At 40.9% G+C, this 14,908-nt stretch overlaps 1 protein-coding gene across 3 annotated transcripts in view; it reads left to right on the top strand.

Moving 5' to 3' along the window:
- IFT80 (intraflagellar transport 80) overlaps positions 1 to 14,908 on the top strand; it is a 124,974-nt gene that overhangs the window by 72,730 nt on the left and 37,336 nt on the right. For all 3 annotated transcript variants that reach the window (XM_040428167.1, XM_040428169.1, XM_040428168.1), the window contains one exon: positions 12,210 to 12,389. In XM_040428167.1, coding sequence (XP_040284101.1) covers positions 12,210 to 12,389 — 180 coding nt within the window. The remainder of the gene's footprint in view (positions 1 to 12,209; positions 12,390 to 14,908) is intronic.

The following is a 14,908-nucleotide window of genomic DNA, read 5'->3' as shown; positions in this document are numbered from 1 at the left end:
GGTGGTCGATCCAAACAAAGGGGACCACCAGAGGACCAGGTAGCAGGTATATTAGACGCTGTTATCAAAACAGCGTCTAATATACCTGTTAGGGGTTAAAAAAAACACATCTCCAGCCTGCCAGCGAACGATCGCCGCTGGCAGGCTGGAGATCAACTCTCTTACCTTCCGTTCCTGTGAGCGCACGCGCCTGTGTGCGCGCGTTCACAGGAAATCCCGGCCATCGCGAGATGACGCGTATATGCGTGATTGTGCGCAGCGCTGCCACCTCCGGAACGCGAATCTGCGTTAGGCGGTCCGGAGGTGGTTAAAAGGCATTCCGTTTTGCTTTCCGTCTTAATAGAAGTCTGTGGGGAAGCATAACGGATCATTCTGGTTTCCGTTATGCAGAACGGAGAAAAAAGTCCTATCGACAAGACTTTGTTTTCCGTCTTGCATAACGGGACCCAGACGGATCCTTTATGATTCTCCATAGACTTCTATTAAGACGGATCAAAACAGAATGCCTCTAAAGGCTTCCGTTTTGACTTCCATCTTATGGATTCCTTTATTTTCAGTTATAACCATTTTATAACGGAAAGCCATAACGGAATCCAGAACGCAAATGTGAACCCACCCTTAACCATTAAAAGGTATACTTGCTAAACTTTTTTTTTTTTTTTTCTCAATAAACCAATAATCCGGTATGGCCGGCGGGATCTAATTTGCACAGATGAATGGTAAACATTTCTACTGTTAGTAGATGCACTGATTATTGCTTCCGACAAGTTGTATCTGCTCTTTGTGTCCAGCTCTGCCGTATGCAAAGGATATTCTAATAGAATCAGCGCTAGCCATCCAGTCTTAGACTCCTTTAATAGTAAATGGCAGTTTACTTGGACTTTAGCAGATTTTCTGCTGTTTTATGTCCGATTTGGCTCCTAAGATCTTTGAAGCATTGACAGGCAATATCTGAAAGCAGTTTAGAAAACCAAGTGTAAAATCTTTGTGTCAACACTAAGAAGGCAACCTTAATACTGGGTGATAAATGCTACTACAAGGCCAACAGGCAGAATGATCTTTAACTAAAGCCAGCTGCTCAACTCTTAAACCTCGAGCGATAGAAGTTTCTATTGGTAGCCTCCAAATCTTGCTCCTTCAGGCATGTCTTTCCCCTCCTGACACCAATGTAAACAGTGGCTGAAGAACACGCCATGTAGGACTTGGAGTAGGAAGGAGTCACATGCCACCACAGTGATTACTACCTGAAGAGAACCAGACCAAGGTTTCTGGTCAACACAGACATTTTTAAAGTACCTGATGTAATGGAGCTGATTCAGCAAACTGCTCCCTCAGGATTCATCACGAAACGGCTCATGTCATTAACCCTTCACCTGCATATGTCCCTCATTAAACAGCCTAATTCAATTACGTGCATATTGCCTCTCCTAGTGCGGTAGAAAAAAAAAACAACAACAAAAGCCTTGGGCGAAACTTGAGACAAAAAGACCAGCCATACGTTGTGTGGAGAAAGCTCAGTAGCTCCTGGCAGTATATTGGACCTCTGCAGCTCACAGAAGATATCCCCATTGAGTCTTTGCATTTTGCATTGTTCCTTATGGTCACATTTGATGTAAATATGCTGTTTGAATAATGTACTGCTCACACTATGTTTGTGTTTTGCAACAGCTGGAGAGCCGCAGGTTGGCCAGCCCTGCTCTAGCTGGTGTAGATTTCATGTTAGAGATGAGCAAAGTGAGCTTAAGTACACTATTATAATGTATGGGCTCCGATGAGCCAAAGTCAGTTGTTCGCCAAAGTTGAATAACTTTGGTAGTTGATTTTTAAAGTGGAAAACCACTTTTAAACTTAGAACCGAACTCGGCTTCGGTTCCGACTGGTACCTCGAAACTGAAGCCGAGTTCGGTTTCAAGTTTTAAAGTGGTTTTTCACTTTAAAAATCAACTACCAAAGTTATTCAATGAAGTCACACTCGACTCCGCAAATAACTGACTTTGGCTCATTGGATCTCCATACAGCATTAATCTGAAGTTTTCAGAGAAGCGACTTCGGATATAACATCTGAAGCTCGCTTCGCTCATCACTAATTTCAGTCTATTTGGGAAAAGTGTTTTTGGGAAAGTGGCAAGGGTGACGAGTGGCATTAAGTTGCAAACACAGTGTCTGACTTTTTACACCACAAAACTGGTGTGGGGGGGGGGGGGAATGATGAGTTCCTCCCTTTTTAAAGAGTGTTCTTTTGGTGTACATTTGTCTGGTATACGTAGGTATATCTTTGTAGCTGATTCATACTTGCCTGCTCTTTTGAAACATCCAGGAAACTCTCAGAAAAAGAAGAGACCTCCTGGAAGAGTTGTCAAGTCTCCTGGGCACAGCATGGAGGGTTGCTTTCCCCCAAAAAAGCCACCCATCATGTACTTTGGCGCTTGGATACTGCATCCGTGAGACACTGTCCCAGTGCCCAAAGTGCCCTCAGGAGTTTGGTGCGTTGTGCAAAGTGAGAGTAGTTCATGGGATAAAGGGGCATGGCCCGATAAAAGGATATGCCAAAGCATGTGGGCAACAGACCCGTTGATCTCCTGGAGTCCTCGCAGAAAAAGTTGGAAAGTATGAGCTGACTAAAATGTAGTGTGTGGTATACATGTTTTCACAAAGAGAGTCAATGGCCTATGTATGCAATGCCGAATGTAATGTGAGCAGAGCTTAAAGAGGTTGTTTGATCCTGTAAACACCCCCAGAAATGCCCAGGTCCCTCATACAGAACATACTTACCTGGTCCCCAACATTCTGTTGTGTAGCTTGCTTGCATCAGGAAAAAAACATGACATTTGATTATAGGATCAGTTTTTAGTTCAATACCTCAAAAGTCTTTATTCACTTTATAGCTGAGTAAAATGTAACTTTTTAAAGTGATTAATGTGAAGAATAGTACATTCTATAGTACATAAAATCTTTTTATAACAAAATTAGAACCAGCCCTCACATGGCTGCACCCCCTACATCTCTTCCCTCATCTCGGTCTACCACACTACTCGCGCTCTCTGTTCAGCCAACTGACTTCCACAATAATCCGAACCTCTCACTCCTGGCTCCAAGACTTCTCCCGAGCTGCATCGGTTCTCTGGAATGCCCTACCCCAAGAAATCAGGCTAAATCACAACATACACAGATTTAGGGCTCTTTCACACGAGCGGATGCCGTGCAGGTAATCCGCTGCGTGAAAGACAGCCAACCCCTGCTCCGGACAGCAGAGACACGGAGCAGTAACATGATTGATAACGCTCTTTGCCTCTCTGTGATCTTTTTACTACAAAATCACGGTGACAACTTTATCTCACTGTGATTTTGTAGTAAAAAGATCACAGAGAGGCACAGAGCGTTATCATCCATGTTAATGCCCTGTGTCTCTGCTGTCCAGAGCGTGGCTTGGCTGTCTTTCACGCAGCGGATTACCCGCACGGCATCCGCTCGTGAGAAAGAGCCCTTAGGCACTCCCTAAAAACACATCTTTTTAGGGTGACCTATCACATCCCCTGATCTAACTCCTCTCCATATATAGCCCATTTATCATTCCCTGAACCTGATCCTCCACTTCATATATCAGCTTGTGACCGGCTCATGCAGCTTTATATCTGCTCCCCTATTCTCCCAAGATGGCTGGACCATTGTACAAAACAAGCACTTCTACCTTTTGTGTCACCCCCATCTCCTCATAGATTGTAAGCTCTTGCGAGCAGGGTCCTCATTCCTCTTGTTGTAATTATTGACTGAACCCCTGAACTCTAAAGCGCTGCGGAATATGTTGGCGCTATATAAATAAAGATTATTATTATTATTATCCAGAGATCCCCCATTCATTGCCCCACTTGCTTTGTTTATTACAGTTGAAGGATGGAACGGAGCATGTGCATCCACCTCATTGACAGCCCCCCACAACCCCTTTAGTTTAGGATTAGCTAACACCGTGAGCCACAAATGCTCATTCCTGATAATTGCCAACCAGGGTTTGTCGGCTGATCGGACTGTTTATGCCTGTGTAAACGGGATATGCTGCTGACTAAATGTAAAAATATGGGGGGGCCTCTGTAATGGCATTTGAAACAAGGGCCGATTGACTGAATGGTTTTAAAGGGAATGTATCACCAGAACGTGACCTATTGTTTAAATCACATTTGTATGTTTGTTATTTTTAAAGAATTTTCCATGTCAGTATCTATGTTTAAAAAATAAAATAAAAAATCCTAGTTTTCTCACTGGCCACTAAGCCTAATAATAGGCGCCACTTCTTAGTCTGTACAGATCACTTTACTGTAGTTATCTGCTTATCTGTCGTTCTAATCCTGCCTGTAATGATATCACCTCTGTATAGATAAGACAGGATCCACCATTCACAATAGGTGATTGTCAGAGCTTATCTTCTCCCTCCTGACCTCTGCACAGGTCACAGAACATGCCTAGAAATCTCTCCCGTAGCGGTCACTGAGGTCTCCTCCTGATCGTGGGGTTGCCATAAAGCAATTTTCTGAATGTTTGGGTTCTGCCAACATTAATGGAATGTGTGTGGCCACCTTTACATAGAAATATTCTCTTTTAAAACCTGGTTTACTCTTTTTTTTTAATCACCTTCCATTTTGATCTCTGATCCCTACAGTATACTTCAATTACACCAGTAAAAAAAGCATCCAACTAAAAATAAACTTGCCGACCTTTAGACCACCATTTTGCCAGGCTTTGGATTACATAATACTCTGATGTGGGTAATATTTTATCAGTTTTGAGTTAATACACCAGCAGGTTTTAGTATTTTTTTTGCCCTTTTTTTAATTGGTGGTAAAAAATCGAATCGATAACAGTTCCCACCTCCCACGTTGCTGTTACAGCTGCTCCTTTTTATCCCTACAATGGATACACTTTAAATGAAGTGTGAGTTATGTCCCAGATGTCCAAAGTATCATTAATAACCAAAAGTACATCACGATGATCCATTATATTCTGCGGCCAGGAGTATTTTGTGTGTGTTCATGCCTTAAATAGCTTCTTCAGCAGGTTTTTATATTGTCTGGTTGATTTTATTGGCCGCACTCCATGTGTCTTCACAATACAATCTAGCCACGTTATGATTTACATGGCCACTTAAACACTGCTAAACGCAATATTTAAAATTCCTAGGCTTTCTAGAAGCCCTGTTGGAAATGGGAATCTTTATGGATCAGGTAAAAGCAAGAAAAAAAAATCCCAAGGTGGCAACTTTTTAACCTTCTTTTCAAGCTTCATTCTTTAACCTCTTTTATGAGTTAAAGGCATCACGATAGATAAACTACCTTACCTGCGGGGCACACACCCATGTGCTTTCAGGGTATTAGGTATGATATGAACATAAATCACTTCCCTTTTTTATGTTCTTGGGGTGGTTTAGAACCATTTCCGCTGCTTGTTTTCATGTGCTACATGGCATATAGTGTTCAGTCCCTAGTTCTAAGATCTGCTTAATATTGGAGAATATTGTGTTCAGTCCCTACTGTCTAGTTCAGTACATGCTGCTCACTTCCTAATGTGTAGTATATTAGAGTAGGCCAAGGAGTTCTGTTTCCATATAATAGCATGAGGGCACATGCCAGAAATCACAAATTCACTGCCATACAGTGCCAGTCATCTTTGTCACCTGCCCCCGCCCCAACAAAATGTACAGACTACTTGTCTCCAATATGTTTCCTCCGACAGCTGTTCATTTGTAACTACCTCTTCCTGTGCCAAGTGTGCAGGAGGAGGTACTTCCTATGTCCGCTAGCTTCTGTCTCGGTAACAAGATGTAAAATTAAATTTTCCATTTTTCCATTTGTATAGTTACTATGCTAGTCCTACAAACTGTCCATAAGCCCATACACTGCTCTCCGTCACTTCCCCCACTAAAAATGTCTGACATATGACATGATTCCCCCCCCCCTTAAGACCTTGTTTACACTGCTGATTTGTTAAAAAAAAAAAAATCTTAGACCAAAACCAGGGTTTTGACTTTTTTTTTTAAACCATTTTCTTCTGTTTCAGATCCATCCCGGTTTAGTAGAACATAAGGGTCAAAATATTGGGCCTAAATCACTCTACTAACCTGTTACTTTATTAAAGAGGACCTTTCACCGATTATGACAATGTGAACTAACTATACAGACATGGAGAGCGGCGCCCGGGGATCTTACTGCACTTACTATTATCCCTGGGGGCCGCTCCGTTCTCCCGTTATGCCCTCCGGTATCTCCGCTCAGTAAGTTATAGTAGGCGGAGATTTCAGTCACTAAGTTATGGTAGGCGGAGTCTGCCCTTGTTCTGCTGTAGCGCTGGCCAATCGCAGCGCAGAGCTCACAGCCTGGGAGGTTATTTTCTCCCACGCTGTGAGCTCTGCAATGCGATTGGCCAGTGCTACAGCAGAACAAGGGCAGACTCCGCCTACCATAACTTTGTGACCGAAGATACCGGAGGGCATAGCGGGAGAACGGAGCAGCGCCCAGGGATAATAGTAAGTGCAGTGAGATCCCCGGGCGCCGCTCTCCATGTCTGTATACTTAGTTCACATTGTCATAATGGGTGAAAGGTCCTCTTTAATATAGCCAATCCTAACAAGCTCTCCAACTGCATTCATGCCCAAGACTTTATATTTGGGTCCCCTACAACTACCTGTAAATGTAAATGTTCTGCGTGGGACACCTGCAACCGGTACACATCTGCAGCTTCTTATGAAATAAAAGTAAAACCTCATTTGCTTTTGAGAACCCCATGAAATACCCCTGCACGTTCCATGTGAGCGTGGTCTATTGAAATAATTTAGCCTTAGTTATTTTTTATTTTTTTTATCTATAGCTTCCTCTGTCAATTTGAGGTTTGCTGCAGTTGTTAGGCTTATTCAGTTCCACACCACACTTCATCCTGGCTGCCTATGCTGATCACTTTCAGATGCATTTTACAGTCTGTCCTGCTTAGAGGTGGATAAAGTTTACAATTATTCATCTGTCAAAATGATGTCAAGGAAGTTGAGCCAGAAGTTGAGTCATATAACCTAGTAGAAATTAAATTAATTGTAGAATATTCTCAACCATTTGGAATATATCAGTACAATATGGAGGAGAATCATGATCAACAGGGATATTCTTTATTGTCCATAACAACCAATCATAGTGCAGTTTCCATTCTGTACAGTTCTCTTGAAAAATGAAAGCTTGAGTTTTTGTTTGACAGTTTCCATGAATCGGCCATATTGTATTTTTATATTTGTTGTTCTGAGTTAAAGCTGGCTCGCTGTTACATGTCATCACACAGGTAAAAGGGCCTCCTTCAGCGCAGCTTAGGTAGAGCACAACAGGGGACAGTATGAAAATTAAAATTACCAATCTTCAATTATAAAAAAATAATAATAAAAATTCTGCCACAGTTTCATGGCTTTTGTTATAACAGAGTTTCCTTTGCAGTAATATTAACCTGTTACTTTCATTGTCCGGGTCAGTACGATTAAAACAATACCACATATGTATAGTTATGTTTTAAAATAAAAAAATTTAAAAAACTAATTTTTTTCTTTGCATTGCCATATTCTGACCCCCATAACGTCTGTATTTTTATGTATGCGGAGCTGTCTTAGGGCTCATTTTTTGCAGGGTGATCTGTACTTTTCATTGATACCATTTTGTAGAGTGTTTTGATTTAATCATTATTTGTAAAAAAAATTGTGGTAGATGAAGTGACCAAAAAAAAGCAAATCGACCATTTTGACTTTTTTTTCAGTTTCTCCATATGAGATACACATGTGTCCACTTTTCTAGTTATGTGATTTTGAAAGGTTATATATTTTTTTAAAATTTTAAAAATATTTTTAAAAACCTTTTTTGGTAGAATTGAGGTCTATGAGATTTTACTGTGTTACTATGGAGCCCAGCCATCATTCAGGAGGACCGAGCCTGCTGCACACTCTATCCAGCTCCCCTGATCCTTGCTAGGAATAGCCACTGCACAGCATTTTTTATCTCACCGATGCCATGGTCACATTTGATTACAGCATCTGAGGGGTTAAACGTGTGCATACATCAGTCCCAGGTGCCTGCTGTTTAAAACAGAAGGCACCTGGCGCCTATGGCGCTCTCAATCAGGCACTATCTTTAATTTCCCGATTGCCGATGTGTATACGTGTATAAGCAAACCCATTGCCATCCATCCCTATTCGCTATAAAAGAGACCGGCGGCTATCCGCCCATAGCACGGCAAATATGCCGAGAAGCATACGGACAAATACTGCTGAGCACAGCGGTTTCCATCTGGCTGCTTCTCTGCATGTTTGCCAAGTTGCAGCTGGATCTCCGCCGGTCTCCATTATAGTGAATGAGGCCGGCGGGTGTCAGCACCCAGCAGTGCCCGATGCAGACATTTCTGGCAGACTGCTTCCCAGCCGGAGATGCATAATGCAAATGTGAAACACGCCTAAGTCCTGTAGTTCAGCACCCTCATCTATAAGTCAGAATGGAAGCGGTGACCAACACCGTCTCTCGAGGAGTCCATGCATTACACAGACAGGTCATTGGTTTAAATTAGGACTGTGAGATGCTCCATTTTCCCTGAGGTAGCAACACAGAACAAATAAACATGGATGTTCAGGTTCCTCTCAGCTTACAGCTGATTCCTCAGGGTCCCAGGATACCTTGTCAACCCTTCTAACTAAAGAGAGCTCTTTAAAGAGGACCTGCAACCCCTCCTGAAATGACTATTTTAGTAACTACTTGCATTCTTCATGTGATAACAATTCTGGAGCATCTACTCTTCTGTCTCTACGTTGTCCCATTTCTTCTAGCAGTTTACAATGAGGGTTCAGCTGGATGTTACCAGTAGGGTTGTGTCCCTGCACAGCTTGTGCAGGGGGACACACCCAGCTGGACCTTTATTATAAACTACTAACAGTTCAGGCATAACTTCTAGAGTAATAAAGGAATAGCATAACCTCCCACCATGCTCAGACTGCCTACAGCTATCAGCCTACAGCAGGGCATGCTGGGAGTTGTAGTTTTACAACAGCTGGAGAGCCACAGGTTGGCCATGCCTTAAAGGCCATGTACACCTTTGGGGGCAGTTTTTTAAATTATTGCATTGTACATATTTTGAGCTAAAAATATTTGTTAAATTGGTCTTCATAACAAATATGGAAACCCTTTTTTCTGCTCAGGGCTGAAATGCTCTAGTAGAGGAATCTGAATATTCTCTGTGCTCCATCAGCCTGCTAATCTGACGGGCTCCTTATCTCTGACATTATAAACACTGTAGCTCATTTCTTATTTTACTGATAGAAATCTGGCTTAAATAAGTGCTTATGACCTCGTAGTAAGGGTTCGTTCACACAAACGTTTTTTGCGTTCCGTATACGCGCCGTTTTTTGAGTTCCGTATATGGTCCGTATACAGAACCATTCATTTCAATGGTTCCACCAAAAAAACGGAAGGTACTCCGTATGCATTCCGTTTCCGTTTTTCCGTTCCATTCAAAGGTAGAACATGTCCTATTATTGCCCGCAAATTACGTTCTGTGGCTCCATTCAAGTCAATGGGTCAGCAAAAAAAAAGGAACACATACGGAATGTACTCCGTATGTCTTCCGTATTCGTTCCTTTTTTGCGGAACCTTCTATTGAAAATTTTATGCCCAGCCCAATTTTTTTCTATGTAATTACTGTGTATTGTATATGCCATACGGAAAAACGGAACCAGAAACACTACTGAAACGGAAAAACGGATCCATTAAAAACGTTCTCTGAAAAAGCCATACGGTCGTGTGAACGAGCCCTTAATTAGAAATAAGATTTATTAGATGAGTGGCATAAAGTGAAGTAAAAAGTCAGATTCGCACTGCTAGACCGTTAACCCTTTGTGACAAAATGGCTCAATATTAAAAAAATTATAATAATTTTAAATGTATTTTTTTTTAGCCCAAAATGAGTAAAATGCAATCATAAAAAAAATTGTCTCTGAATGTGTACGTAACCTTTAAGAATAGATGCTGTAGAATTGTATTGCAAGGGGGATACCAGTAGTTGCTAAAGCAGACAAGCTTAAGAGGGCCTTTCCTGACATCATTTCCCATTCACACAGTGCAGCATTTTCTGCCCCGAGTGGTTTTCCTAGCATTTTTTTCCCCACCTGTTTCAATAAGAAGAATACAAAGTACTACTTTATGTGTTTTTTTTTTTGAGTTTTGACTGTTCTGCTGTCATTATTTCCATTTCCAAACACCCAATATTTCACGCTCATGCACACAGCAGCTTTATGGGACCTATGTACGTGTAATGATACTATAGCCCCATAGAATTTAGTCTACAGCTACAGGTGAAACTCAAAAAATTAGAATATCGTGCAAAGTTCATTTATTTCAGTAATGCAACTTAAAAGGTGAAACTAACATATGAGAGAGACTCATTACATGCAAAGTGAGATATTTCAAGCCTTTATTTTTTATAATTTGGATGATTATGGCTTACAGCTTATGAAAAGTCACAATTTTGAGGAACCCTTTGCTCAGGGGGTATGGATTAATTAGCTGACTAGACTGTGACACTTTGAGCCTAGAATATTGAACCTTTTCACAAAATTCTAATGTTAAGCTTCATTAATGCAATTCCTTTTAAGTTGCATTACTGAAATAAATGGACTTTTGGACGATATTCTAATATACCGTAGAGTGTAGTGGAGTCATTATATATATATTGTGTAGTTTCTGGATGCTACATATTAGAACTGTGTGCACATGGCTTAGTGGCATCGTAAAAATAGAAGTTTGGTATTTCTTTTTGTTGATCGTTTGCACGCCATTCTGTCTTTTTCATGTCTTTAATGTGTCGGTAACAGTACAGTGATGTGTGGTTCCTTCTTTGATTGTTAACAAGCGTAAAAAAATAGAAAAGTGCGCAGTCGCAAAAATTGTAGACCTCCTGATTAGAAAGAAGTTTCCTTCTGTTGTGCCAAACTTTCCATACATATGAGTCAGATTTCGAATCATTTAAAGACCCGTGGGAGTACATCACAGGACTCGTTTAGTAGTTATTACTGTCCCGTTATCCCACAGAATGTATTATGTACAAGTGCTAAGCTCCTATAATTCCTCCCATATTTGATATAAATCCTCCACTAGACACATGGGAGGCTATACCAAGCTTTAGCGCTTTCTAAGAACAATCCAAGAGTGCACTTGTACACGGAAATGATATGTGGAACAGCTATTCCGATTCAGCTTCTGTATATTGCCTCAAGAAATGTTCTATTTCATCAAATTTTTAATAGCTTTTTATTTGACGGTTCATGTACTTTGATTTAAACTTTTTTTCTTTAAGATTATTTCTAATGAAACCAGAAATCTCATACCACCTAGCCTAACGTCATCCAATTATTAGTCATTATTTTAATTTATATATATATATATATATATATATATATATATATATATATATATATATATATTTTTTTATTTTTATTTTTTTTCAATTTCCAAGCTTGGTGCACGCGCCAACGTCGAGTTATTTGTCCCAGTACTGTATCTTAATAAAGCCTATTGACTAGCAGTCTCTCGGTTACACTTGTCTACCCTCATTATATTTATATTCCCAAAGTTGACAAGCTTCCCAGGAGTTTGATATTTTCTGGGTTCACATGTACTGCAAAAGAAATTACAGGGCTAAATATGGCAAACACATTAAATATTCCCTCCCCAAAGCACTAAGTGATGAGTCCAGCCTTTTGCATTTGGACATATTTTGTCTTTTAAACAGATGGATTATTTTTATTTTTTTGGGTCTTCTTACTTATTGAATAAAGTTCCTTTTCAGTTTTTGATTGAGTGTTATAATTAGCTTTGCATCTGAGCTCTATTTGGTAAGCTTGCCTCGTCTTTCTTCTGATCAATCTTAACAGCTCTGCATATATTGCTAATGTCTCTAGCAGACTTCAACCATTTGTCGTGTCATCTCCTATTCTTATTCATTGAAGCAGCCTTGACCTCTGCCACTGGCTCATCTGCTGTCTGATGTCCAGCTGCTTCAGGTGTGCTTAGGCAAGAGCAGAATGTTCCATCTTCAAATTTCTTGATCACCCACTGTTTCTAAAGAGAAAATGTTGACCTGATCTTTTGTACATACATTTTTTATTATTATTATAATTTTTTCAATAATTGCTTTATCATTTTATGTTCTTCCAGTGGTCCTATGCTTTGGAAAAACCAAATACTGGTAGTATCTTCAGCCTTGCTTGGTCGATAGACGGAACCCAAGTTGCCGGAGCCTGTGGGAATGGTCACGTTATCTTTGCTCATGTCGTTGAGCAACACTGGGAATGGAAGAATTTTGAAGTAACTTTAACCAAGAGACGAGCTATGCAGGTTGAGTTATAATTCGTAACATGGCTAAAAACTCTAAAAAGTCTCTCTAGCTAAAATGTTTGTGCCCATTCTGTTTAGTGCAGTGCAAAAGTGTTAGGTGTGGGAAATATTCTGCAAAGTAAAAAAGCATTCAAAAATAGAAGTGTTAACGTATAACTAACTGTTCAAATAAATGTTAGAAATACCCTAAAAATAATTTTCATTTATTGATATTCTAATTTTACCACCAAAAGAGACCCCCAAAGTTTGGGCCTCCTGAAGCGCTATTCATTACAGCCATGTACAGTACAGACCAAAAGTTTGGACACACCTTCTCATTCAAAGAGTTTTCTTTATTTTCATGACTATGAAAATTGTAGATTCACACTGAAGGCATCACAACTATGAATTAACACATGTGGAATTATATACATAACAAACAAGTGTGAAACAACTAAAAATATGTCATATTCTAGGTTCTTCAAAGTAGCCACCTTTTGCTTTGATTACTGCTTTGCACACTCTTGGCATTCTCTTGATGAGCTTCAAGAGGTAGTCCCCTGAAATGGTTTTCACTTCACAGGTGTGCCCTGTCAGGTTTAATAAGTGGGATTTCTTGCCTTATAAATGGGGTTGGGACCATCAGTGGCGTTGAGGAGAAGTCAGGTGGATACACAGCTGATAGCCCTACTGAATAGACTGTTATAATTTGTATTATGGCAAGAAAAAAGCAGCTAAGTAAAGAAAAACGAGTGGCCATCATTACTTTAAGAAATGAAGGTCAGTCAGTCAGCCGAAAAATTGGGAAAACTTTGAAAGTAAGGGCTATTTGACCATGAAGGAGAGTGATGGGGTGCTGCGCCAGATGACCTGGCCTCCACAGTCACCGGACCTGAACCCGATTGAGATAGTTTGGGGTGAGCTGGACCGCAGAGTGAAGGCAAAAGGGCCAACAAGTGCTAAGCATCTCTGGGAACTCCTTCAAGACTGTTGGAAGACCATTTCAGGGGACTACCTCTTGAAGCTCATCAAGAGACTGCCAAGAGTGTGCAAAGCAGTAATCAAAGCAAAAGGTGGCTACTTTGAAGAACCTAGAATATGACATATTTTCAGTTGTTTCACACTTGTTTGTTATGTATATAATTCAACATGTGTTAATTCATAGTTTTGATGCCTTCATAGTCATGAAAATAAAGAAAACTCTTTGAATGAGAAGGTGTGTCCAAACTTTTGGTCTGTACTGTATGCGGTGTACAGATTCTGATTTGTATTATATGCCCTGTAGTGAGTGTTGTCCCCATGGGAGTACATCTCCGTGCCGCAGAATATTAGTGCAGGATACCCTGCACTGTGATGATCTGTGCAGAGCGAGGACAGGAGCAGCAATGTGATATGCAGAACTCCTGTCTGTCCTCGCTGCGCTCCGCTGGAACCTCTGCATAGGACATAGCAGTGCTGGGGATCCTGCACTAATATCAGCAGAAGGTACTGGCTGGACCAGGGAGATGTGCTCCTGTCCGGATAGCTCATAATACAAATCTAGAATACATTCTCTGTGCGCTGTGGTGAATAGTACCGGTATTTCAGGGATCTCTTTTGGTGGTAAAATTAGAAAACAAATACATGAAGTATGTGAGAAAAATTATTTCTAGGGTATTTCTAACACTTTTCAGAATTTTTTTAGTTTAACATTTAGGCACACTTTTAATAGTTTAGGATACTTTCACACTTGCGTTCGGGGTTCCGCTTGTGAGTTCCGTTTGAAGGCTCTCACAAGCGGCCCCGAACGGATCCGTACAGCCCCAATGCATTCTGAGTGGATAAGGATCCGTTCAGAATGCATCAGTTTGGCTCCGTTTCGCTTCCGTTCCGCTCAGCAGGCGGACACCCGAACGCTGCTTGCAGCGTTTTCGTGTCCGCCTGGCCGTGCGGAGCCAAACGGATCCGTCCAGACTTACAATGTAAGTCAATGGGGACGGATCCGTTTGACGTTGACACAATATGGTGCAATTTCAAACGGATCCGTCCCCCATTGACTTTCAATGCAAAGTCAGGACGGATCCGTCGGACTAACAATTAGACTTAGATTTTTTTTCTGAAATATAATGCAGACGGATCCGTTCTGAACGGATCCCATCATTTGCATTATAGGAGCAGTTCCGTCTGTGCAGATACCAGACGGATCCGCTCCGAACGCAAGTGTGAAAGTAGCCTTATTGTTATCGATTAACAGAATGCAAAATGAATAGACAAGAGACCTCAAAATCCAATCAATGTTCGAATATTTATTTTGTAATCGCCCTTTGCTTTCAAAACAGCATCAGTTCTGTAGGTACACATGCACACAGTTTTTGAAGGAACTTGGCAGGGAGAACTAACCACAGATCTTCTGTAGATGTAGGCTTGATCAGATCCTTCTGTCTGTTCCTGTAATTCCAGAGTGATGATGTTGAGATTAGGGCTCTACGGAGGCCATATCATCACTTCCAAGACTCCTTGTTCTTCTTTACACTGAAGATACTTCTTAATGACGTTGGCTG

The sequence above is a fragment of the Bufo bufo genome, chromosome 4, assembly GCF_905171765.1.
Source record: "Bufo bufo chromosome 4, aBufBuf1.1, whole genome shotgun sequence".
NCBI classification, from domain to species: domain Eukaryota; kingdom Metazoa; phylum Chordata; class Amphibia; order Anura; family Bufonidae; genus Bufo; species Bufo bufo.
The sequence above is the reverse complement of the archived record's forward strand: the minus strand, read 5'-3'. Positions and strand labels throughout refer to the sequence as shown.